This window comes from Maylandia zebra, linkage group LG12 (genome assembly GCF_041146795.1).
Source record: "Maylandia zebra isolate NMK-2024a linkage group LG12, Mzebra_GT3a, whole genome shotgun sequence".
Classification (NCBI taxonomy): Eukaryota; Metazoa; Chordata; class Actinopteri; order Cichliformes; family Cichlidae; genus Maylandia; species Maylandia zebra.
This window is the reverse complement of record NC_135178.1, coordinates 27,254,103-27,279,818: the sequence shown is the minus strand read 5'-3', so window position 1 is coordinate 27,279,818 and position 25,716 is coordinate 27,254,103. Positions and strand designations below refer to the sequence as shown.

The window sequence follows — 25,716 nt, the reverse complement described above, 5'->3', positions numbered from 1 at the left end:
TAAAACCCTATTTAACCTGCCCTGTAAGGCTCCTTTTTTTTTTTCTTTTGAAGCTTTTATTCTTTTTCTCCTCTCCTTCCTCCATCACTCACTTCTCCTGCACACGCAGACATTTCCAGAAGGTACTTAGCCTAAGGCCTCGGGTAAAACACAAAGAAAAAAAAAAAAAGCTAAACTTTGAAGACTTCCATCTTTCAAGTGAGGAATTGTTTCTCATCTTAACATCAAAGAGGATGAAAGTTGCCACAGAGGACACCAAGGCCGTCTCAGTTGAATCACGGGACCTCAGGGTTTTGAATCAAGATGGCTATGCCGCTCATTTCTGATCATTTGCGATCTTTGTAAACTTTCTAAAACTTCCACTACTTGACCTTGAAAAGTATCAAAGTGTTGCTAAAACTCACAGATTTTCCGCTTTAGTCTCATCTTGTTGAGGTTCTGACTATACAGTGACTTATAATCTTCTGGTTTCGCTCTTGCCTCGCCCCCAGAATGCATCATAAGGCATCCTGCAGTTCAACACTTCTCTCAGCGGATGAATTGATTTGAATTTCACACCGCCTCGAGCCTCAACATTCAGATATTAAACACATATCTCAGATACTCAGATATGTCTTGCTGTCAAAACAGGCCGGGTCGGCAACACTTACTTATAAATCAGAAACATTGTAATCTATTGTGACTGGAACTTGTGAATGCTCTATCTGTCTGACACACACAGATGCTCTTCCACTCTTTTAATCTTTTGAGACGCACCAACTGACTTAAGCCCACAGAGCTTGTCTTTGTGTTGTTGCAAAGAAAACTTCAAAGGTAGTTAAAAATCACAGAGGGGTTACAGAGAGGGCACTAACCTCTGACTGCGAGCGACTGCATAAAGACATTGTCTGCAAAATGATAAAAATCTTAATTGGACTTAACTGCTACTTACTATGCTTCACTCGCTGAAAGATGAAACAGTGGACCTTACCGACTACAGACAGAAGGAAGGATGAAAAAGCAGATAATGTTAAGTGGTGTGCATTTATTTACTCTGACGCGGGAGCTCGAAAAACGCCCTATTTTTTCATTAGGAACCAGTTTGTTGTCATCTTTTAAAAAGGACACTGGTATTTGGATGGTGACAACAATTCATTAACTTCTATTTAAATTCCCTGTTAGCAAATTATCCCATTAAGTCTTGTGTATGTTTGGGTTAAGAGCCACTTGCATTAATGGTGTTATTCAATATTAAAGCATTCATCAGACAATCCTGAGTCGGAGCAATGCATACTGATGAGCGAGTTAAGATATAATTAAACCCCTAATTATGTTATTCAGCACCTGAGGTATTAACATTGATGTACTAACCTATCCAACTCCCTGCATACAAACTGTAATATTTAATAGTCACAAGATATCAGCATAAATTAAACATCCCATTTTTCATCAGCTATTTGATGCCTCGACTTGACAGCGCTCCCGTTCGGATTACTGGGTGATAGATTTTTACATGCTGATATACTGAACGCAAAAAGGTCCCTCACATTAGAGTGCAACTGTTAAAACAGCTTGTCACTATTTAAACAGTGTAGACTTTTAAATTATGTGTGCATTCGTGTCTATAATCTTGAGTTCTTTCAATTAATATTCAATCTCGATGAGTCACCGTAATACAGCCGGTGACCCACCGAAGTGTATTTCACCATGTCGGCTGCAGAAAATGACTTCTGTGTATCACTGGAGTGCTATGTGTGTGCTAATACGCATTGCATTTCATTGAATCCATAAAGGCAGCCATTGGTAATTGTTTAGAAATGTTTTAGTGCTCAACAAGAGAACAAAGCCTCGGCTTGTATCTACTTGATGAGGGCTCACTCATGGACAACGTGAACATAACTGTTTAAATCCAGTTCAAAGTATAATAATGACAGCTGAATGTGGGTTAGACAAGCTTCAAGAGCACAAAGGGATGAGCCGCAGTGATATGAGATTCAGTCTCACATGGGCGAGAGACAAAGCAAAGCTCTTGTACGAACCGTCAACGGTTAGGGGGACTTATTAAAAAGCGTAACCAAAACATAAAAGTGGAAAAGTAAGCAGCGAATGTGTGTTTTAAACAAAAGCAGTTTGAGAGAACAATAAGCTAATCAGTGGAGGAAATTATGGCTTATGGCTTGACGTCAGTCCGGGAAGTGCGTAATGCTGGGAACGCATCCAGTTCGCTGTTTCTATTATGATTCACAATGAGCTGCGAATAATTCATCTGCTTCACAAAGATCCAGCCCAATCTTTGACCAGTAAGAAACACTGAACCGAAATCCACTACTTAATTGCGAAGGTGTTGGAATGACAGGAACATGGGTTGTGGGAACATTTAATTAAAATTTTTTTAGTCTTTGCCACACACAGAGACATTCAGCCTGCCCTAAAGGGCCACTCCATAAACTTTTAACTTAAATCCTATCATCCTACTTTACAGGATTAACCTTAATCCTATCATTGAACTGCAAGGACATATGAAACTACTAACATTAAATTTCCAAATCTGCTAAACCTCATAGGCTCCTTAAAAACTTCAGGAGCCAAGTGCATTATCTGACAGTGAGCAGAGTTTGTGGTAAACTAAGTCTAAGCCTCTGTTACCTCAAAACCTCTTGGCTCACCTACAAAAGAGGGCATTCTGAAACAAGAGCCATACCCATAATAATCACACAACCAAGGAAATAATCTTTTATCTTTTTTTGTTGCTCACAGGTTGCAAAAGAAACGCAGCTACATGGTAAAAGGCAATCATTACTGGTCACATTCGAGATTATGATTATGCCCTCTTCATCTATTTAGCACTAGTTGTTTTTGAATGAATTGTAAAGCTAATATAAAGACAAATCAATGGTTAAAGCCATCCTTATGCATCATTAAAATTAATAAAATGCAGTGAAATACAGTAATGTTTGGAACAATTGTTTGACTGTACACAAACGTGCTATTTTCTCTGCTGCATAATTGAACATTTTTCCTGGTGAAAGTAAAGTTAACATTTAAGATTGACAGGGCATCCCCAGTAACTACGGTGAGATGTTCAGTCAACTGCTTTCCAGCAACTGAGATGAAGTCAAATTCAAGACTTTCTGTCATAGAAAGAATTGTGCTGCAATCCTGTCTGAGCAGGGTCATACTCTCCTTCTATCATAGCAGCCTCACCTTGGCACACAGGTGTCAGAGAGCTGCCTGCAGCTGAAAATAACCCTTGCAGAGCAGCTGTCAGATGACAACAGCTATTAATGTGAAAACCTGACACTGAGGGAAAAGCATACGCTAGAAAAGTACAGTTGTTGTTTTGTAACATTAAAAATTAAAAAAATTAAAAAAAAAAATTTAATGCTGTACAAGAAACACATTAAATCCAAAAAGAAGTTTTCTTCGTCCTGTTTCCTCTTCTGAATCAGTGTGGTAAACCAATACTTAATGGTACTACACGACAGAGCAAAACATTTCTTCAGATAATTGTGGCATCTAATACTTGCATTTAGTCTCTTAACACTTTTTAATACTTAGTTAGTCTATAGTAAGAATTGCACTTGTTGCCTGGATTATGTGTAATACTCAGGCATTAAAGCTTGTGTAGAAATGTCTATATGCTATACTTTACACTCAAGTCGTAGTTTCTTGAAGGGATAACACATAACTTCAAGCTCCACACATTAGTTAATTGGTAATAAGGAAATAATAATTGCCTTATTAAAATATGAAGAACATCATTAGGAAGTTAGACTACATAACATATTCATAAGTAAGCTTCTTTTGGCTGCCCCCTTATTTATCTTATGGTTTACACACCATATGCATATGCAGCCATCCTCGGGATTTAGTTTCTACTGGTCTAAAATCTGGGATCTTTTATGTGTTACGTCAATGTGTTAACCAGTACACTATGGAGTCACAGGATTAATAGTTAATAAAAAAACAAAACAAACAAAATAAAAAAGACTGTTAAGAAACATGGATAAGATTTGTTATAAAAAAGCATTATTATTTTGAAAACCTTTTATTGTTATTAATTGTAATTAATAAATCTATTCTGTTGATAATCTGGGTGTTTGATTGTTTGTTTGTTTTACAAAAATAATTATGCTGTAAAAAGCATTTGTAGGTTAATTTAACTGAATTCAGTTTTCTGTCTTGAAGTATGACAAGATATCAGTTTGGCTGAAATTCCCATACCCATGTTTGCAGGAATGCTAATGTAATTATTATTTTAATAAAGACCTTCAACATGATTAATCACTACCAGACTCTTGTTGTGGCCCAGCTAGACTTTAACATGAAACCAGTGTTCAAGTCTAAATGCAACCTAACTGAATTAACCATAAAAATATGCAAACTAATGACTGAAAATTAAATATTCAGCAAAAGTGATATTAAACTGTAAAAAGTAATAAGTGCTTGCTGTTCATGTTTTGCTTCTCAAAAGCATCAGCACGTACTGTTCAGAACCTGAGTCACAGAAAATGCTACATTGATTCTTTTTTTCACATTCAGCTCTTTTAGCGTTAGCTAACTAAGCATAAAATATAGACTGAAAGGGATAGAGAGAAACAATATTGTTCACTTTGTTTAACTACAATATATTATTTCCTCTCTGATTCACCTGTCCTGCATCTTTTCTGTTCAGATCTTTCAGCTAGTTCATTCACCTGCTGTCTGTTTACCGCTTTGTTCAATGTTACATTATTGCCCTGTTCTGTCTAATAAATCTTTATCATGTGTACCTCAGTCCCTTCATTTCCCAAGTCTCCGTCCCCTCTTGTCTCGCTCCATCCCCCTTTCCTTCCACCTCTCCACTTTCCTTTTCCCTTGGATAGCTGCTGTAATGAACCCATAAATTGGAGCAACACAGCGGTGGCTACAGGTCGGGTTTAAAGGGGGAGGGGTGGATGTAAGTAGGGAATGAGGTGGGTAGATCTGAGCCTGCCAGAGAAAGGGAGACAGGTAGAAAAAAAAAGGAGAGAGAGCAAAGTGGGGAGCAGAGCAAGGATTCATTCCTGCAGACGGGGGAAGAGATATGACTACAGTTGGAGAAGAGGCAGACTGCAAGGGGAGAAACTGAAGAGGAAGAGATACAGAGATGGTGGAGGAAGAGAGGGTGGGGGGACATTTGAGGAAGGTTTCTCCATAAATTGGTTCAGGAATTAATTTGCGCTAAGGTAAGGTATAGCCTTGGAACATGCCATCCCAGTCAGATGAGAGGTCCTGTGGAAGGGAGACTGATCACAATGGCAGCAGATGGTGGAAAAGGCAGAGCTGGTGGTGGTTTTGGGGTTTGGATGAGCGACGGGAGGACAGACGACGAGTGTATGGTGGAATGACAGAAGTAGAAGAAAATATAACAGATGATGCCCAGACACACAAACAGACCCTGAGCTCAAATGTACTGTGAAACACAAGCAGCCACCTGACTACTGTGATGGCCCCACTGGAATGGCAGATAGTGATGCTGTTGGGTGCTGAATATCATTCGCGTGCAAATACTCATCACTTTGCAGCATTTCTAATTACTCTGGTGGTGCTGGACTAATACATATTGGCAGCACTGTAATATTCATTAGCAGATAAGATTCCACAATGTCTCAACTGCAAATGAAAAAGTTAGGGACGTAATTGTAATTTGTTTTAAATCACAAATAAGCTCGCAAAAGACTTTGGATATGAGCTAATACATTTTCACTCAAGCATAAACTTGAGATTGATCGGTTAAATGTTTATCCCCGATTTCTTCTGCAAAATAGGCTGCGTGGATGTGTTGCTTTGCAATTAAAATGCCGATAAAATGACTTCTTTGCTTTCTTTTTCTAATATAGCTTATTCATGTTTGGGTTTTCACTCTCATACATGCAGTTTGCTAAGTTTTCACAGTACAGTTGACACCTGAAGCCAATCATACTGAGGGAGACAGGAAGGAACAGGAGGAAGGATGGGTGGAGCGGGAAATGAGTACTCTTGATTGTGGTGCTCAATTTGCCATGCTGAAAGCATTAAGCTGTATGGAGGCAAAACTGTGCTTAATACCATCAAAGCAATCAACACAGGAAGAAAGGCAAATATATAAATAGCAAAAAAAGACGTAGTGTGAGATCAAGCCATGCAAAATATCAAGAACTGCTCGCAAGAAACCACGCAAATCAGTAAAATAAGAAAGAAAATATCATCAGAGCCGACTTTCATAACGAAGGGAAAAGAAAAGACTGTAGAGCTAAAATTGCACAGATAAATAGTGACACAAGCTGCAAAAGTGTCTCATAAAATGATAATAATAAGAATAATAATAAAAATGACCATACAGAAAGAAAAAAACAACAACAGCAGGAAGCATTGTATTGAAATATGAAGTCGTCTTGCAGTTACCTGAGCACGGAGTTACCCACAAATCTCCCGAAATCAGAATGTTATTCTTGGAAAAAGCTATTACCGTAAGACAGCTTTGGCTCTCGTTACGTTTGATTCTCAGCATTTCTTGCCATTCCTCGTCGGGTTACACCTGCTCAGGCAAAGGCAACAAGGGGAGCGACAGCATGTTGTGATGCTGGTTGTAGGCATGCTGTCTGAAGTCTCTGCCACCATTGTGCTTGGATCTACCAAGTGGTGCTTAACTGCTTCCAGCTGACGTGCTTCAATCACTGCTGTGCCTCCTCACTTTATCCCATAGACAGGAGACATTTAAAATGTGCACTAGTGACTTTAGCTAGCCCCAGTTTATGGTTCTCTTGTGAAGACACTGCATTTGAGTCATACCGTCATGTATTTTTAAACTCTTTTGAAATGTATTTATTCAGCGCAGGTAAAATCAACCCGTCAATCTCACTTGTCAACACTTCAGCATCTTCAAAGTCTCTTCCAAGCCTGTGAATGAGAAAGTATTCTGTATGTTCTTTCTTAGGTTGAAACTGCATTTATGCCCTGGGTAACTGAAAGAGGCATGCATGTTTTTTTTAAACACTGACTTCAGTAAGGAGACATTTTAGACTCAGCTCGTTAGCTGATCTTTCTGTCTTTCTTTACATTTAGTATGTTTGTAGAGAGTATGCTACTGCATCTTTCAGGCCACAGTCAGAATGAAAATATTAATGTCATTTCAATTAATGTTTCGGGGTAATGCCTGTGTTAGCATGGACCGCACAAACTAGCAGAAACATGTTGCATGTTGCTGTAATGGCTTCTAAGCTTTGTCTGTGACAGTAAAGAGCAGGCTGGATTGGCAGCACCGCAGTGACCTTTTTTTCTTTCCATCTACGATGTGGGTTGTCCCTCTCGTCTCCTCCCCTTCCTCCCTTCTCACTCTGACTCATTTATCCAGTGAGCCGTCCTTGAGGCGGTACAGCATTAGGCAGGTTGTTAACACAGGAGAAAAGGGCGTTCAATGTCATGTCACCGTGTCGCAAAGCATGACAGAGCTGGGGACTGGGCCATCTTCCCGAGGAAATAAATACATCGCCATCTTCCTTTTCAGAGTGTAATGGTCTGGATATTACATCTCCTGTGGGGCATTACAATCCACGGACAATAAATCCATCCTACAGAGTGGTGTGTGCATGAAGGTTGGTGTGTACATAGCCTATATGCTACCTTATGACCACCGAATGTCTATGTGCATGTACCTACAAATGTAAATGTGTGCGCATATGTTTCAGTGGGGGGTTTATGTGCACAGTGTGAAGCGATTTGTCCCCTAGAGAGAAAGCGATCCGCCATCTCTACACTTCGTCAGCTGGAAGCAGCTAGGCGGCCGTAAATCTCAATTACGCAAACCCTTCCCTTCCCCTTTATCCCTCCCTTCCCTCTCCCTTGCCACAGGTGACAATGGACCAAACTGACTGCTATTGTGACGTTCCAAGGCTTACCATTGGCTTCTGGCTGAGTCTGAGAGGGTACGGCCATGTAGGGGTCCTCCCCTTTGTCTGAACTCATGGGGGGGTCCTTCCGCTCCACCATGCGGCCCCGGCCCAGGGGGCCATCCGCGGCCTCAGGCAGGGCCGAGGTGGGAAGGGAGAGGGTGTGGTGGTGACGGTGGTGATGGTGGCCTGCCGGACACAACACAGGTTAACTGACTCTCGTGGCAGTCAGGGAACAGATTCAGTGCATGAAAGCACAGCAGGGGTGCTTACACACACACACACACACACACACTAACACACACTTGCTGGGCTGTGTAAGGCAACAAAGTGTGACCCTAGGCAACTCATTAGTGAATGTGTGTGTGTTTCTATTCGTCTGTCATTCTCAGAGTCTCTATATCTTTATCATTCTCCCACCTCCTGTTCTGACTGACACTGTTGGGCCCGTCACAGTTGAAAAGAGTACAATTGTATTTCTCTACAATCACCGTAGGGTGCCTACCTTTGATATGAAGGACAAGAGACAAAATTTCTTTTCCATCGCTCCTGTCAAGAAGTCTGCCTGTAACTTTTCTCCAGCTAAAGTGGTTCTAACTCTGCTCATGTTCATCCTGCTCCTTTTCTCAAGCTAACTTTAAATCTGGCTTTCCAATCATTTCTGCAGCAATGTTTAATTCATTTCGATGTGCACCGATGTCTTCTCCAACTCAAAATTGCAGTCTGTATTAAACAGAAGCCGAAAGAAAATTAATATTCATTCTGCAACCATTTTTTAAATCATTTTCAAGCCAAAATCCTAAATATTTTGCAGCTCTAGTTCCAGACCGTTAAGATTCACTGCTTTTAGTTACTGAATGTAATAGTGTGCAAAAGAAAAACATGCAATTTAATAATTAGGGTTTTTTCAGACAATACGTTAAGTAACTGCACAGAATGCTAATTATTTTCATCTTGTCTTCACTGCTTAGATAGGATATAATATCGTTATGACATAGTGTTTACATACACTTAACTGAAAAAGTGTGGCATGCATAAAAATGTCAAACTCTTTGGCAGGTGTTTTATCAGTTTCTGAAACAAACACATGTCTATCCTCTGCGCGGTGGAGAAGCTGCTGTTTTTGCATTGCTCTTAATTCTTTAATTATCTTTGAGTTTGTATTAAAACCAAACCATCTGCAGACGAGAAGTTTGGCTTGGAAAGCTGCCATCTTTGGAAACCAATGTTGCGTATGTCCCCGTGCATCTGAGTCAACACAGAGGGCACGCTCAGAATAAAATGCAGTCTGAAAGTATCTGATAAACTGTTTACCTGGTACAGTTTTCCTACTGATCAGATGCTTCTTATACCCCTCGGAAACTCATTGAAACCCACCGTTTATTTTAACTGAGGTGATTTTTGTGGAGCACTTTTATTCTATTTGGGCTTTTAAACTGATTATAAGCAGAATATCAGGCTCCATGTAAATGTACCCATTAACACTGAACAAAATACACCAGCTGTATCTCAGAGGAAATAAATGCAGTGCTACTGCAACACAGTACTCTTTCGTTTGTGGAGGATGGATCATACCCCCCTCTTCTGTGTCCAGCTTTGCATATAACTCATACAGTCTGTGCTTGCCTGTCTCTGTCAGTCTTAAGTTTTCTCATTTTGTTTCATAGGCAAAATCTGTACATAAGCTTTGCTGAAGAGTTTATTTTTGAACCATGCTAATCACATTACCATCCCACATGCTTACAGTTAAGCCACCCTACACAATTCTGAAGAAGCTATACATTGTGTTTAATGTAATGAGCCGCGTGTTTTTTGTTTTTTGATCATCCCTAGATGCAGAGTGACAACACTTTTATCAACAGCCTCTTGTGGAGCTCAGCCCCCAGTTACCATTTTGACACGCTATCTGCGTGAAGGAGGTGACAGCAATGTGCGTGTGTGTGTGCATGCGCATGTGTGTTCCTTTTCAATATGTGTTTAGGCGTGTGTTTGAAGGTGGGGAGGCATTTCAAAAGGCTATGGTTGATGCTGCTGGTAGAGTACGCACAACAGGCACCTACACAACACCACCCAGAGCCTCCTCCTCTTCTGTGTGGCGTGGCAATCATTAAAATGATTTATTTAACTATTGGCCCAAGGCTGAGAGATTAGTGTGACAGGCCTATTTTATAATTCATTCCCCCACCGCCAGGGGAAGTGCAATTTAGGCAGATGACACACATAGAGAGAGCTCGGAGCCTCAGAGCTCCTCCACGGATCAGGGGAGAAAAAAAGGGGCCTAAACTGCCGACGGATGCACATCTCTCTCTCTACAGATTAAAAGAGAGGCAAGGAAGTCTAGTCTGGAGTAGGAGAGAGGAGAATAGAGAAAGGGCATTTATTTATCTTCAAATCCATATCAACCACTGACAGATAGATGGAAGGGCTGAGACTTTGTTTGGGGGGAGGGTGTTGTAAACTAGGTGTGTTTAAGTGTGTGCCTGAAAACACACAGCCCAGCCTGTGGGAGCATATTCAGCGCTACAGGGGTGTACACCAACACAGATGCTTTTTCCATGACCCTGGATTTCCAAAAGGAGGGAGATTCACAGTGGGGGTACAGCCACAGGAGGGTTAGCGAGAGAAAGTGCTGGGCTTTCTGGTACGGCTTCAAAATATCTATTCTTGTCATTCTGTATGGATCTGGCTGTTTTGATCTGGCAGCTGCGAGGTATGTGTGTGAGAGAGAAAGAGATTCACTAAAAACAAAACTAATGCCTCCTCCGATTAGATAAAAATAAGGTGGATGTGCGCGTAGGTGTGGGTGATATGGATAAAAGGGACTTTACTGCAGGCTAATCACATCTGTTTATCATTCCTTAAAGAGACTTCAGTGAGGAAAATGGTATCAATCGGCGGCAGTGAAGTGTAATCGTAATATTGTGTTGTGGGATTAAGAGAGTAAACATATCTGCTAGGAAAGGAAGCCAGCCGTAGAACAGTGTGCATGTATGTCTGTGCATGTTTACATTAGCCCTTTTGAATTAAGCATCTCAAACTGTGCAAAGAGTCTGTGCAGTTAGCGGGAACATATTTCCAGACTCGAAACAGGCCGGTTTTATTTCTCGCTCTCTCTCTCTCTGTCAGCACATATCCTGTTTAATGTGCATGCTGAAGTATTTCTTTACCACCAAGGCCTTTAACCACTAACAACTAGATCTATCCAATTAGCAAAGCAAAGGTCAGGGATAATCGATGCTGTTGCACATGGGGATAAGGCGATTGGGCACTGGGAACAAGGAGGGGGAAAAGAGAACTAATAGAATCACAATCAGCATTAAAGACCTTTAATTCTGATTTCTATCACTGCGACCTTTATTCTAAACACTGCGAGGAGCACGGGGAGAAATAATATGAGCAATGAAAGTGACCGAGTGTACTTTAATGTTTCATTACCTTCGTAACTGGAAGGGACGTCTATCAAAAAGAAGGAGTGAAATCAATTCAGTTAAAACCTTGAGTCATTAATAACCCTTCTTTATACATGTGGGAGGAGTTTTCATTTCCTTGAGAGGGGATGATTGACTGACTAGACGAAAAGGTGTGGCTGAAGTTAAAGACTAAAAGGAGATGAAATGCAGCTCCTGTCTTTTATTGGATTGCCTGTGCAGGACATTTTGGGTACTTACCATTCAGGGCCACAAATGTATCTGGAAGAAAAAGAAAAGAAACGAGGGAGAAACCTGTTATTGCTTGCAGTAAAGGGAGCTTATGCTTTAACATGATCAAAAGCCATGACTTTTAAAGTAATTTAAAATCGACTGGCTGCTCGATATTCTCCCAGCCTTAATCAGTGGTGATCTATATAGCTTCTAAAGCTAATGAAAGTCCAACACTATGGGTTCCCTTGACTAAACATACTAATGAAACCAGAGGGAAAATGCATAGCCTTTATTTACTCTCAGTAAACAGTTGAAATTGAGATGAGATGAACCAAAATGAATGATTTAATATCAAATTGTTTTGAAGTTTCTTTCACAAACTGAGCTGCTCACTAGAATATCAACAAGGTTTCCCGTTGGAGAAACCAAGCTGTTATTTTGGACATGAAAAGATAAGAAATACTGTCTCTGTATATGCGCCATTCACTGTTGTAGAGTAAAAGAGGCCTTTTCGAGACTTTTTGGCCTGACTCGGTTGAGAGCCCCTTCTTGTTTTGTGTTTCAAAATGAACCCTGTGACTGCTCACAAGCGAAATCCCTTCCCTGTGTTTCTCTGAATGTTTGTGTTGTGTTTTCGAAGTGATTTGCAAGAAGGAACCTCAGTCTTTCGGCAATAGGACACAGCGCTCTATTGACCGGGGGGACCAAAAAGCAGCGGGAAAACAACAGAGGAGGCTGAGGGCCGAAAGGACAGATGGATGGAAGTGGGTGAAAGAGAGGATTGTGAGGGTGGAACAGGCGGATGGGAAAAAGGTAACGGCAGCAAAGAAGCACACGGAGAGCCGAGAGAAGAGGGAGATGGAGTTAACAAAGAAGAGAGGAATGGTGGTGGGGGTGGTTGTGTTGGTGGTGCTGGTGGGGGTACAGAGTGAAGGAGGAAAGATAAGAGTGAAGAGGGCCTGCTTACTTTGGCAGTCACCCAGGCCATCTGTGTTGCCATGCTCCACGTCCTGCTCAAAGGCTGATCTGCAGGGAACAGAGACATCATGGTCAGCAGTGGAAAACAGGCCAGGCCATGCAGGCTCGCCACACCTAACAAAGTAACAAAGCTATAGGAAAGCAACTACAAAAAACACCACCAATCGCAGCATATTCTATGCTAACACACAGTGTGAGCTGCAGAAAGCCCTTTGCTGGATCAGAATCAAAGAACACCTAGCAGGTGCCCCGGAGACCTAAAATCAGTGGCTATGAAGAATGCAAGCAGGTTAGTAAATCCATAGCTGGCACAAGACGTATTGCCAGTAGTGTTGATAAAAACAGATTTTCTTTTATGCGATTGCAATGAAAACTATTATCTCATGCTCTAAAGCTTAAAAAAAACTGTTCAACAATTTGTATCCCTAATTGCTTCCTTGCTGGGAGCTAGATGTGACTGATTTCTTCATCTAGAAGGTGAATGTGAAGCTAGCTAACCCAACTTAGTGCAATAACATATGTGGAAAAACATGGAGAAATAGCCTATTGCTCAGTCATTACCAGCATATATGTTGTTTGATGAAAGACTTAATATCAATTGATATGGAATATATTTGAAATATAAAGTGAGCTTTATTATTAACGTGAAAGCATGCTATTTTGGAAACAGCACTTCCGGTTAAGATAAGCTTGCTCCAGCTTCATAATCATCATATAGCTGCGACAGAAGTTTTAATCTCACCGTACTCTTAGAAAGAAAGCATAAGGGTGTATTTCCCAATTTACTGCTTTCACCAGAACTTCACTTTGCACAGTCTTGTCTTCTATTACAGAATGCAGTGTGTGACTCAACTCGCTTTAGAGGAGATGAGTGTGTAGTTACAATCACATGGGCCAAGACCAGAGCAGTGAGGGGTAACCGTGCTTGAGGGCCATCATATGACACAGAGGGAGAGAGTTTAGAGATGTGATTTTCTGATGCAATCTGCACCAAGACCTGTTTTCTCCCCGAAAGACCACCGAGCAGACAGTAAGAAGATCTGTGAAACAGAGCGGACCAACCGTCAAGCAGGATCACGATCATGCATGACAGCTCTTCACCGTCTTCCTTAGCCTACCCCCACTCCCCACCCATCCTCTGCTGCTGCTCCACCTCCTCCTGCTTGTCCACCCGCCTCCCACCTTCTTCACCCTCCGCTGGTCGCAATTACAGAATAAAGAATTATTTTCTAAAACAGCATCAGCCAACCTTTGTGGCCTGATCCGAGTCGAAAATATGTGAAAAAAGCAGCACATTTAGGAAGAACGGACAGTTGGAGCCCTGTTATTTGATACTCAGATCATATGTTTTGAAATATAGTCACAAATTAATTTACTATTCTTTTTTTTTTCCCCCCAGTTTAACAGACCCTTAATTTGAAAGGAGAGGGTTAATTTTACAGATTTGATTGCTAATTTCCCCCTTCAGTTTCAAGCAGAACAACAACAACAACCACTACACAATAGCAGTATCCTCTCTTCATATCTGGGGGTACAGTTAATCAGCTTATCAGATTTGCTTATCATCCACAGTCATAATCACAAAGCGGATGCAGAGTTGCACATTTGAACCTGTCTAAGCACAAATACAGTCCAGGCACTCTAGGAATCTGCTGGATTTTCCTCAACAACATCATTACCTCGTCCCACCCTATCACAAAATATTATTTGGCCTGCAAAACACAGGTGCGTCATGGTTTCCAATTCAGACTTATAATAGCACCAAGGAGGGCGAATTAGTAATGAGCAGACATGCAATACAGATGCAGTGTCTGGGCTTTTCTTGGCACATATAAAAGTGAATGAACCAAAGTGCGAACCTTTAGTTAACGGGTTCACGTCCCATGGCGGCTGCATTATAGCAACAGAAGTGCAGTCTGTTCAAGTGTGACATTACAGATGGTTCAGCTTGGGGTTAAGATCCCACCGAAACTACATAATGCATATTTAAATCAGATTCAAGCAACATTGTACATAACTGGAGGCAGCCAAGCCCTCCGTTTTATATTACCTCGCATCGGGCGTGATTATTATGTGAGATATGTGGTTGCACAGAGAACTGCTTGCCGAAAATGCAGGTCAGGCATAATAGCATTAATTATTCATATCAGAAGTGAATGGGCGGCCAGGGATTTCATATACTGGGTGTACAGTGTAAAGAGAGTAAGCATAATGTTCCCTCAAAGTCACCCATTCATTTTGATTCATGGCTTTGATTTACAAAGGATCAGGGGGCTCACAAGAGCACATTCACTCAGTTTAATCCAGAGAAAACTCACTGCAGTGTTTTAGACAATGGTCGATGCTCATAACAACATAACTGGGTTTTTTGTTTACAAAATTAGTACCATCCAGGATCATATGCAATTAAATGTATGAACACTGGGCAACTAGGGGCCATATTGCAGGAAACCAGAGTGCAAGCTGTTTATAGGCAGCGGGTATAAGAGGCATAACTTCACATGGGAAAGCTGGCACACTAGCATCAGGGCCAGATGGAAGAAGAAAGGAGGGGAGGGTTACAAGAGAGAAAGAATATGTCAGAGGAAAGATAGAAAAAGAAAGACGGGTAAAAATAGAAACACAGACATGGATGGATATACGCAAGTAACGCGTAGCTGATTAGGTAGGCAGTCAAGAAAGCAGGGTTTTGTTTTTTAATTTTAATGAGGAGAACGGAAAGTGAGAAAAGCAGAATGAAATTGTCTTCTCTGCAGGGATCCATTTGTGTAAGCAAACAACAAAATGTCACCGACTCTCCCCTCCCTTATTTTATCCATCCTTCTGTCCAGCCTGGCAAATGTTTTGAATGGCTCACCACAGACCTGCAGTTCCTATCAGATCTAATCCCGTCCCTCTCTCACTTAAAAATATTGTACAGTAAAGGAGCGAGGTCATCTGCCCTCCTAATGCCTTTGTGTCAGCTCCTGCTCCTCCTGCTGTGGAAACTCAATCAGAACAGTCCACTGCTTTGGCTTTGCAGAGTAATAATAGGATGGGCAGTGTGCTTGCGTGTGTGAGTGTGTGGGGGTTTTTCCCCTAAGTTTTGTGTGTGCAAGCGGGAACGTGTGCCTTTGGTGTATTGGCATGCCAGACCAATCATTTTGCAGCAGGGGGATCAAATTCATTCACCGTCAAATAGCCAGTGGAGCACCGCGCCTTTTGTTATGACTTCATCTGCAAAATGTTTTTTCCCACCACAAAACTCCATATGCTGTTTGTTCAGAAAGCATAAAGTGGTTCTGTGTCATGACTACAGCCACAAATTATAGTTACTGCGACCATCCAGCTTTCCTGAGCGCTGCGTACCAAACCCCGAGCCCGCTGCAAACAACACTTTCCTTCCATTCATCCTTCCAATAGCCCCTTCAGCTGAAGGAAATTGCAGTTACAAACCATAAAATTAGAAAGATCACAGATATGACAAGCAGGGAGAGGGACTGGCACCAGGTATGACAAAAAGGCGAAATGCTGTTTTACTAGTTCGATTCAGCCAATTCCAAAGCAGTCCACAGTAACAGTTTAAATGAAAAAATACACTGTTAGAGATAAATGTATTATGAGATGATGTTGTGGGCATAGTACGTGCATCTAAATACTACAATACCCATGAGCCTCAACTCCAGTTGGAGGTAAAGGAAGAGCAGCAGAAAGCTAACAAAAAAGTGCTAAATTTCCACAGAGCATATTAACCAGCTTACTAACGTATACAACTAAGTTATTGAATGCAATTTAATACATTTTCATGGAGCCAAAATTAGAGCTGGGCGATATGAGATTTTTTCATATCACGATATGTTTTTTTCATTTCAGGCGATAACGATATCTATCACGATATAAGCCAAATAACTATATTTGTAAGATTTAAATGTGCCATTGCTCACAAGTAAAATGTGAAATAATCAGCAGCTTGTTTTTATTTAAATATTTATTTCCCATAATAAGTTCAACAGGGTAGATGTACTTAAGGAACATGAGACTTTTTCAGATAAATAAAGGCAAATATTGCAAACTACACAAAAGGCAGCCGCTAAAGCGTTTAAGTTTCAAAAGAGAACAAATGAAACAGACTAAATTGTCAATTCCACTTAGAAACAAAGTATTAATTCTAAAAATAAATCTTAGTTTGTTTTACAGAAGAACAGACAAAACTGACTAACTTTTGTCAATATCAAATAAACTGAGAACTAAAAGGAAATTCTCAATCTCTCCTTGTTGTATAGCTTAGCTTTTCAAACAGTTTTAACAGTTACTTTAGTCTGACAAAAGCCGAATGACAAATTAGCGCTTCCAGTCAGAGACTGAGGCTACGTCCACACGGGTATTTTTGAAAACGGAGATTTTCCATTTACGTTTTAAAAAATAATCCCGTCCACACATAAAGGCAGAAATGAAGGAAAACGCTGCTATGAACATGCCAAAGCAGCAGGTGGCGCTAGATTCCTAACCGTGCAGAAATGTTGGCCAATCAGAAGTCTAGAAGCCTCGGTGGGAAAAAGTAAACAAAGCTGGGGCACAGAAGCAGAACCGAGTCGTATGTGTGGAGGGACAGTAACTGTGTGTATATGTAAGCATTTAAACACTGCAGAGAGTAGAATTAACAGTAACAGTATTGTAGAAATTCATTTCACCGAAACAATAACGTGGCGCACAGTGTGACGCATGCACCAGTTTATTGTATTTCCAGACTTGCTTTCGGCACAATTTACAGTGCACGCTACTCTGTTTTTGTCAGACTTGAAATAGCCGAAATACCTTCACACTACGGAACTTCTATGGCTCTTCCGTTCGACAATCTCTCCGGCGTTGGAACCATCATCTGTTTTCTCTTCGGTCACGCTCGGTTGATTTTTCTAGTCGGCACACTCATTTCCTCCATTATGCGCTGGCTCCATTACCCGCTGGCTGCTTCCCAAACAAACACACGTGCGGCTTGGCACTTGTGCTGTACGTAACAAGTCACGCGACGTGATGCTGCGGCTGTGATTGGTTCGGCTCTGCGCTACTGAATTTGGATCGGCTGACTTTTTTTTTTTTTTTTTTTTTTTAAGAGGACAAGAGCTGCGAGGTCTATCGCGATAGCTTAATTTCTCTATCGAGTAAAAGTTATATCGCGATACATATCGTTATCGTTCTATCGCCCAGCTCTAAGCCAAATACCCAAAGCATGCAGCTCCTTTGACTTCGATTGTCTTTATTACTTACTTAGTGTTGCCAACCACCTGTCTGCAGGCTCCTTCTGGGACCCAACCACAATATGGGTCTCTGGAGGCTATACAGGACCTGGAGAAGAATTGCACACACCATTAGGCCCATTCTGCACATACTGTTTTCTTCTTTCAGAAGGAATGCACATAGCTCAACCACTTGAGTAGGAATGATGATTTAATAGAGTAGCAAACTTACTTCTTGCACCGCCCGTGCCTTTCACACCGAGAGAGCGGCACTTTAACCACACAGGAGGTGAAGGCGACCCACAGAGCGTGACTCTTGCTGTCTATCTGTATACCTACGATGCGCTTATCTTCTACTCCATCTATGCTGCACCTAGAGGAGGAAAAGAAGACAAAAACTGATTACTTTGTATTTTCTTTTTCAGCTGATTTATTGTGCTTTTCAGTAGATGCTGTTAAAATGGTGCTCAAATGCTCAAAAAATACAGGCACAATTTCAAATAAATTTCACAGTTTCATTGGGTCTTGGATCCACATGGTGCCAAAGAGAGTGGATATCTGTAATCAGGTCTTATCAAGCACAGTTCTGACTGTGATCGCAACAAATTACCTGCTCTTTAACTCTCCTGTTTGCAAGGGGTAGGCAAGCAGAAAAAGTTGGTTTAAGGAGCAGACTCGGAGCAGCTAAAACTCTTTGTTTCATTTCATGGAATGAACTAAAGGGCCAGCATAAGATAAATGAGGAACATTAGCAAAGCTGATCTAGGGTATATCGCCCTTAACTATATGGTAGTTTAAAGACAGAGTAGAGAAAAGTTGGGCATCGTAAAATGAGATTTAGCTTATTTAATGAAAGAAAGGGGAAGATTAGGATGTGGCAGAGAGACAAACTGTGAGGTCAGGGAGGACAGAGATAATGCTGGACTTGGGAACATGAGGTCACAAACAGAGCGGGAGATAAAGAGAGATAAAGAAAAGGGTGATACAGATACAACAGATAAACAGACAGATGGGCACTGTGAGCAGTCAGCAATAACACTGCACTTAACTGGAGAATCCTCTAACACTAACTCAAAGCCCCCCAACTCCAACATTCCTCTATCTCAGCTAGTCTTCTTTGTCTCAACAGCCCCATAGGAGTGCACTGTAATCCCTCTGGGGCGTGTCAAGCATCACTCTATCCCTTCTCTCTCGCTCCCTCTGTTCCTCTGTCTATTCTACCATCCAACTCCTGGGATTTAATCTTTCCTTCGCAGAGCTTTGGTCCTGTATTAACGCTCTAAATTGGGGCTTACAGTTCATCTACACCGGGTAATGCACAGCAATCAGGCCTACACTGATCCGGCCGGCCAGGCAGGGAAGCAGGCAGGCAAAGTCACACGCCGTATGCGGCTAAAGCCAGATGGCCATCAGCCCACGAATGCTCGGTCCCAGCCAGAGAGACACAGAACAGGAGAGAAGGGAAACAAAGGGACGCGATACTGGGAGAAGGCAAAAGGAGACACAGCAAGTAGAAGTGAAGAAGTAGAAGCAAGGGCCTGCCCTGCATCCCGGACATATGGCCCATCACATGGTCGCAGCATGTTGGATAATCAACAGTAGGAGCCTTGAAAGCCCTCCCATCAAGCCTTCCGTCTCCTTCCCGTATTCTTCTCTGCTTCCTAACACAAGCCTCTAGTCTTCCCATCTCTTCCCTCTGGTCTTTACCACTCTTCTCTCTCCCTCCTGTGTTTATGCTTCCATCCATTACCTCTCAACCAAATATTTGTTTTGGCAGAGTGAAACTGTGGCTGATTTTTCCTTATTAACTTTTACTTCAGATGTACAACAATACCCAGCTCGACCCTCTGTACCAAGTTCATGAACACACACACTCAGACACACACACAAACAGACTTACATCCATACATGCACCAACAGATGTGTAATGTATTAGCGAGAGATCCCAGGCTGGCTCTGAGACACACACAGACCTCAGTGTGAGTTTCTATGCGTGTGCTTCCTTTAATCAGCCAAGGTTTTAGCTCTGCTGTGGTTGCGAACCACAGTGCTACGTTATCCAGAGCCTTAGGGTCTATGTCTTTAATTTAGTAGCTGTGGCTGGGCAGAGTGTAACCTGATAAAACTCTTTTAAATGATAGAGTAGCCATCTGGTTGGCTGGCTTCGCAACATAGCTTGGGTCAGGGGAACGGACTGGTAGTGATGGAGCTGGTGGGTTGGTGGGTTGGCTGAGCCGATAGATGGTGGAAACAAGCAAAATTAAACACATTCACTCTCTACAGAGCACACACGCATGCAATAACTGTACTTTCTGTGTTTATAGCAACTGTATCCATGTGTTTCTCTATTTCTGTCCATTGCATATACACGTATGCTCGGTTTTACATACTTGTCAGGGTTGTAGACACTGAGCTCCTCAAGAAACAGGCTCTCGTTGAGGAAGCCGTTGTTCATCTTGGCCAAGAATTTGAGGATGATGCCTTTCTCAGACCCCAGAAATACTACTGTGTGGTTTTTATACGGCCCTGCCTCATTGTCCACCACAATGCGCGTCAGACGATACCTGAAAAAGGAGCAGCAGGTAAAAATAACCAATCAGTCAATTAATTAGTCTGTTAGCCTGCAAGCAGAGGAAAATGTTTGCTCACTAGAAAAGCAACACCAACAGCAGGGACCTAATGCAACTGTTTTCAACTTTTTCTTCCACATCTGGGCCACTGGAAAAAGTTAGCCAAAGAACAAAATAGAATAAAAAAAACAGGAGGATGTCATTTTCCAGATAATAATTACCTAATCAGCCAATCAATTAACGTACCTTCCACCACGCATGTCAGAGGTCTAAAATAGACTAAAGAACAGCAGGGGGCGCGCATTAATCTCACTAACTGATTGTCATTTGATTACAAGCTCACAATCAGATTGCCATAGGGCCTGTCAGGTGGTTCCTCAAGTAAAAACACTGCAAAGAAGTTGCTCAAGCAAAAGATAACAAGCTCTACTTTCAATTTCTAATTGACAGCTGCTGATCGCACAGTTTGGCTTAGCACCAGTTGGATGTGCATAAAACTCAGAAGCATACCAAACACTTTAAGGTTGGAAAATTAGACACCTGCCAGTCAGTGAGATCTGGACCGGCGCCCTGTTATCCTTGTGGGTGAACGGGTTTTAGAAATACCTCCTGAGGCTGCTTACTCTTACCGACTGATGCAAATATCTAACTAAGATACTGTTTAAGTAATCACAAAGGCATGCTGCCTATGTGAACACCAATAATCACCAATTATTTTTAATTGAAGTATATGTGATCTAAAGATGAGAGTGTATTCAGAAATCTTGGAAGTTTGTTTTGTCCTCGTTAATGTTTACTAGATACTGTCTAGGTGAAAAAGTTTGTCATCAGATCATATTTATTTGGGGGTAATGAGACTAAACTTAACCCTACTCGAGTACAGTTTTACACCATGAGCCCATTAAAAAAATAATAAACAAAGCCACATCCTCTTATCCCATTCACTGTTTTTGTTTTCTTTATACAGTATATCCTTTGAAATGCTCTGTGCCTCCAGCTTTATCTAGTCAACATTACTACCGGTCTGAAGATTTAATTTGATTTTGATCTATTCATTCATAACAGATGCTCCAATAACCATTTCAATTAGGCTGATCCCAGTTAAATAATACAATCTCAAAGAATAAGACGTTCACTGTCTTTCCTACTCATGATAATAAAAATCACAAGAAGGGGATTCTTCACTGTCTCACCCGTCTTGGTGATTCATTGTGCCCAGACAGCTGAGGTCTGTGCCACTGCACAGCAAGTCTCAAGCGGTCTCAAGATGGAAAAGATTTTTCAAATTTGAACTTCTTTCTGTGTATTGAGGTGTCCCCTCTGGGGTGTAACAAGGATCAAATCCTATTACCGATTTCATTTCCAATTGACTTCAGCTGAAGAACAGTATTCCACATTGAAACCCTGACAGATATCATAAGAAGCCTCACTCCTCTTCCACCGCATATGCTTTCATGCTGCTTTTTGGGCCTACATAATACTTTCAAGAACCGCCTCTGACTTCCCTACAAGCTCGCTGTGCTCGCTGTGATGACATTTCAAATCAAATCAAATCGTCTGATTGCTGATTATGTAAAGATAAAGAAAAAAAAAGCGTGTCACTCATAATGTATTCTTGTGATAAAGCACACTAATGAACACAGAGTTGTAGGGATAACCTTGATGAAAGCTGTTCATATTCTGACTAAGCCACTGCAGTATGTAGGTCAGACCTCGGCAAAGGAGCAGCAAGATGTGATATGATGCAAATAACTTGTAAAACGTATGAAGAATTCTTTATGTAGCTATCTTTAAAGTGATATTACCACCACTGAGGCCTGTCAAGGATCTGGCAAGCTCAACTTTAAATCTTGAGCAGCTGTAATCCATATCCAAGTCCAAATGAAAAACTAGATCTTTTACTTTTTACCAAATGCTCTGTCAGCTACTTTTGCCCTGCCGATGGGATGGCGGTGTGCTGTCGCATTCCCCCCAGAGGCTGAAATGTCTGTGTGTAGTGCAAGTAAAAGCCAGACAGACCTTTATGATCAAATGGCATCAGCCACAGTGCACTGGCTTTTGAGAAATGGGCTCAACTACAGAAACTCAAAGGAAAAGTCACCACTGAACAAAAAAAAAAAATCTGGTTTCTTTTGTTTTTTCCCTGTGAAATCTCCCAAGAGGATTTTAAACAACTGACAAAGAGCTGAACTCATTGTTCTCGTGTAAATGACACGTTTCAGCATGAAGATAAGCATCACTAAGGATTCAAACTGTTTGCGTTGTCTTCATGACATCACCATGCTGTCACTCAGAGAGAAAGCTAGTATAGATAGGTGTTTCCTCTACTACAATGAAAATAGGTCAGTGGCTGGAGTAACTTCAGGCTTTCTTTTAATGAGCCTGATTCTCACAGCAGCACTTCATGTAATTATTGTCCTGGGCTGAAGAGGCTTGTAGCCTTGATGATGATGATGGCCTCTGGAGTGTGCGATACTTACCGAACCATGGTCTTGAGAAACCAGGGCCTGTTAGCAATGGAGGGTACGGCCTCGTCCATCAGAGGATGCATCTTGATGAAGTTGAGTGTGTCATCGGGGAACTCATTGGATACCTTATACCTCTCCATCGGTGGAGTACCAGCACAGTTGCCAGGCCTACAAATGGAGTGGCGGAAGAGCAAGGTAATGAATAGGAGCGATAATGGCAGAGGGAAAAAAATAGTGAATAGAATATGGAAAAAAGCACAAATGAAAAACCACCACTTTGACCGCAGTAGGAATGAGCCATTTTTCATGGTAAGAGCTTCAACGGAGGAAAGAAAGTTCTACTTTCTTAAAATCAATGAAAGTGCTGCTTTAAATGACTAAACTCTCATTCCAAGAGGCTTTTGGTCACATAGGAGGGCGCAAGATGTCTCCTTTTCTGTGGCTTCAGGCTAAAGCACTGAAGCATTGTATCTATCTGATCCTTTTACGGGGAGTTGGTGAGCTTCTTGTAAAAGAGAAGCTTCTTTTGATAGCATATCCCCTTTGCAGCCATCTCACCTCTGAGAGCCTTTAAAACCCTTTACTGCTTGGTCTTTGATACCCTGCCATAGCATATAATCCACAACAGATCCCAGAAATATTAGCCATCTGGCCACTAAATGTGTGACATGAAAAGACCAAACCCTATAGTCTGTTATAAAAATATACAAACCTTACTATGTATATATGCACATGTTATTTTTAATTTATTTAATTAGAATTTTATTGACAGAATGATGCAGTGAAACCTTTGCTGATTTGTATGAAATAGAAATTCATTCGTGCTAATGAAATCCCCACGTTTACATGCAAAAACTTCACTGTATGGCATTCTGGTGCAAAACAAAAATTTGATTAGACAAGTGATCTCCATTATATGGCAGCTGTGTGCATCTAAAGCCATTAGACACGCATGTGAATTTACAACAAATTACCTTGTGGGCTGAACATGATTAGCAGAATTTTCTGTATTATATGGCGGCTGTGTGCATCTGAAGTCGTTTATAGCAAATTATCTCGGGTGCGCAAGATAATAACTTGAACACACCAGATATAAACATCAACTTACAGGACTTTAGGGAACACCATAGAAAACATGTCAGCTGATTCTAATGTTAAGCTATTCTCACAAGTATTACTGCTTCACTGTAAAAGAAGAGAATAATAGTTTGTGCTAGAATTCTAACATTTCTGTTACTGCATTTACGTCCGGGCGCATATGGGCAGCAGAACGAAAGCAGAAATCTCTTAAATACGAAAATCTGTAAATGATTCAGTATGAGTGTCTAACACATGGAGTAACAGTCTGCTGCGGAGCCAGACCTAGGTGGCTTTGTTACAACTCTCCGTCTGTTTGCTCAGTGATAAAAGGTCTGAAAGAACCAAGGGATGGAAATGAAATCAATCACATCAGTTACTACAAAAAAATGGTGGCTGTACCTGCTCTTTGAAGCGTCTGACCTTGTTGAACATAAACAAGTAATTACATGCTAATTGAGGTAAGTGCGTGAACTCACACAGATACGCACATTCACACAATGCATGGAGATTAATGCACAAAATACAGTACGGGCTCTCTGATGGTGAGGAACTGTGTCCTCAGCCATATGGGACACACACACACACACACACACACACACACACACACACACACACACACACACACACACATTTATCACGGCCCAGATCTTTGTTGCAAATCTCTCTCTCTCTCTCTTTTCTGGAGGAAAGGACAGCATCCTGTTAGTGCACTAATTAGTTTGCAATAGATGGGAGATTGATCAGGTTGGTACATTTGTGGAATTAGCCAGCCATCTGTAAAATGATGTCATGCTTCGTTTATTGAAGCTAAATTAGCTGCGTGTGAGGCGTGGGTGGCAGCGGTAAGGTGAGGTAATGGGATATGAGTGCAACTGTGAAAAAAGGTGGTCTCTACATGAGTAGGTGCGTGCTACGTGTGACACAATTTGACACATGAGCGTTTTCTGACGAAATTAGCGATGCACTAAATATGAGGCAACATAAGTTAAGAATAAGTGATTATTATCACATTGTGGTATAACAAGTGTTAGGAATTGACTGCATAGTTACATATCTTGTCTGTGCGTGCACGTGTGAGACAGCCAGGAATGAGGAGAAACACAGGAAGAGAAACACTCTGTGACTGGTGTGTGTGCTGCCTTAAATCCTGTGCGTGCCTGCGTGTATGCAAGTGTGCTCGCTGGTTAATTAACTGCTGCTGTACCTTGGCTTGGGAACCTTCTCTTCAGGAAAAGGTGTCCAGGTGGAGTCTGGTGATTTCTGTTCTTTGAAACGCCCTGTGAACGTGTTGGCCACCTCCGCCATGTCATAGGCACACACTGCCGAACCTGGAATACTGCGACGGCACACACAAACACACACAACTAAATAAACAATCCTCTTGACTGAGCATATCAAAGAAACACCTTGCTATCACCAGGAGACAGAAAAATGGATTTACAATCCCTTCTCAGAAGGGTTAAATCCCTTGAGGATGGCTTATTTTAGCTGTTGCCTGTTTACACTGGGTGATACAGTCAAGTTTTGAGTGTTGTGAAGGTTCTGCCAGATTAAAGAAAAAAAAAGAGGTGCGTTGTTTATCCTCACTTCCCTTAGGTATACAAGAAGACACTTTACACTTTCCTCTATTTTTTAACATAATTTGATCAATTTTTTTCATTAATAAAAGCATTTATTTCTTTTGTTCTCTACTGATCACCATGTCAGAGCTTTCGTGCATTCACTTATGTGTTATTGAATGTAGTGATTTACGGGTTCACACATTCCCGTACAGTAACCTCTAACACTGACTTTCCCCGAAAGCCTCCAGGCATCAAAGTTCATCACCAGTCCACGCTTGGGGCCAAATATGGGCAACAGATTATCTTATTATCACTTTTCATTTTAAGGGGAAAAAT

General features: G+C 41.4%; 1 protein-coding gene across 3 annotated transcripts in view; it reads right to left on the bottom strand.

The window, feature by feature from the left end:
* sema6a (sema domain, transmembrane domain (TM), and cytoplasmic domain, (semaphorin) 6A) overlaps positions 1 to 25,716 on the bottom strand; it is a 107,143-nt gene that overhangs the window by 7,309 nt on the left and 74,118 nt on the right. Inside the window, exons 11-19 of one of the 3 annotated variants that reach the window (XM_012918067.3) lie at positions 25,023 to 25,154; positions 22,751 to 22,906; positions 20,091 to 20,264; positions 17,933 to 18,073; positions 17,732 to 17,809; positions 12,477 to 12,535; positions 11,537 to 11,557; positions 11,304 to 11,324; positions 7,878 to 8,057 (exon numbers count right to left, since the gene is read on the bottom strand). In XM_012918067.3, coding sequence (XP_012773521.1) covers positions 7,878 to 8,057; positions 11,304 to 11,324; positions 11,537 to 11,557; positions 12,477 to 12,535; positions 17,732 to 17,809; positions 17,933 to 18,073; positions 20,091 to 20,264; positions 22,751 to 22,906; positions 25,023 to 25,154 — 962 coding nt within the window. The remainder of the gene's footprint in view (positions 1 to 7,877; positions 8,058 to 11,303; positions 11,325 to 11,536; positions 11,558 to 12,476; positions 12,536 to 17,731; positions 17,810 to 17,932; positions 18,074 to 20,090; positions 20,265 to 22,750; positions 22,907 to 25,022; positions 25,155 to 25,716) is intronic. The other 2 variants (XM_004547095.4, XM_004547096.3) reach the window with 2 other exon arrangements.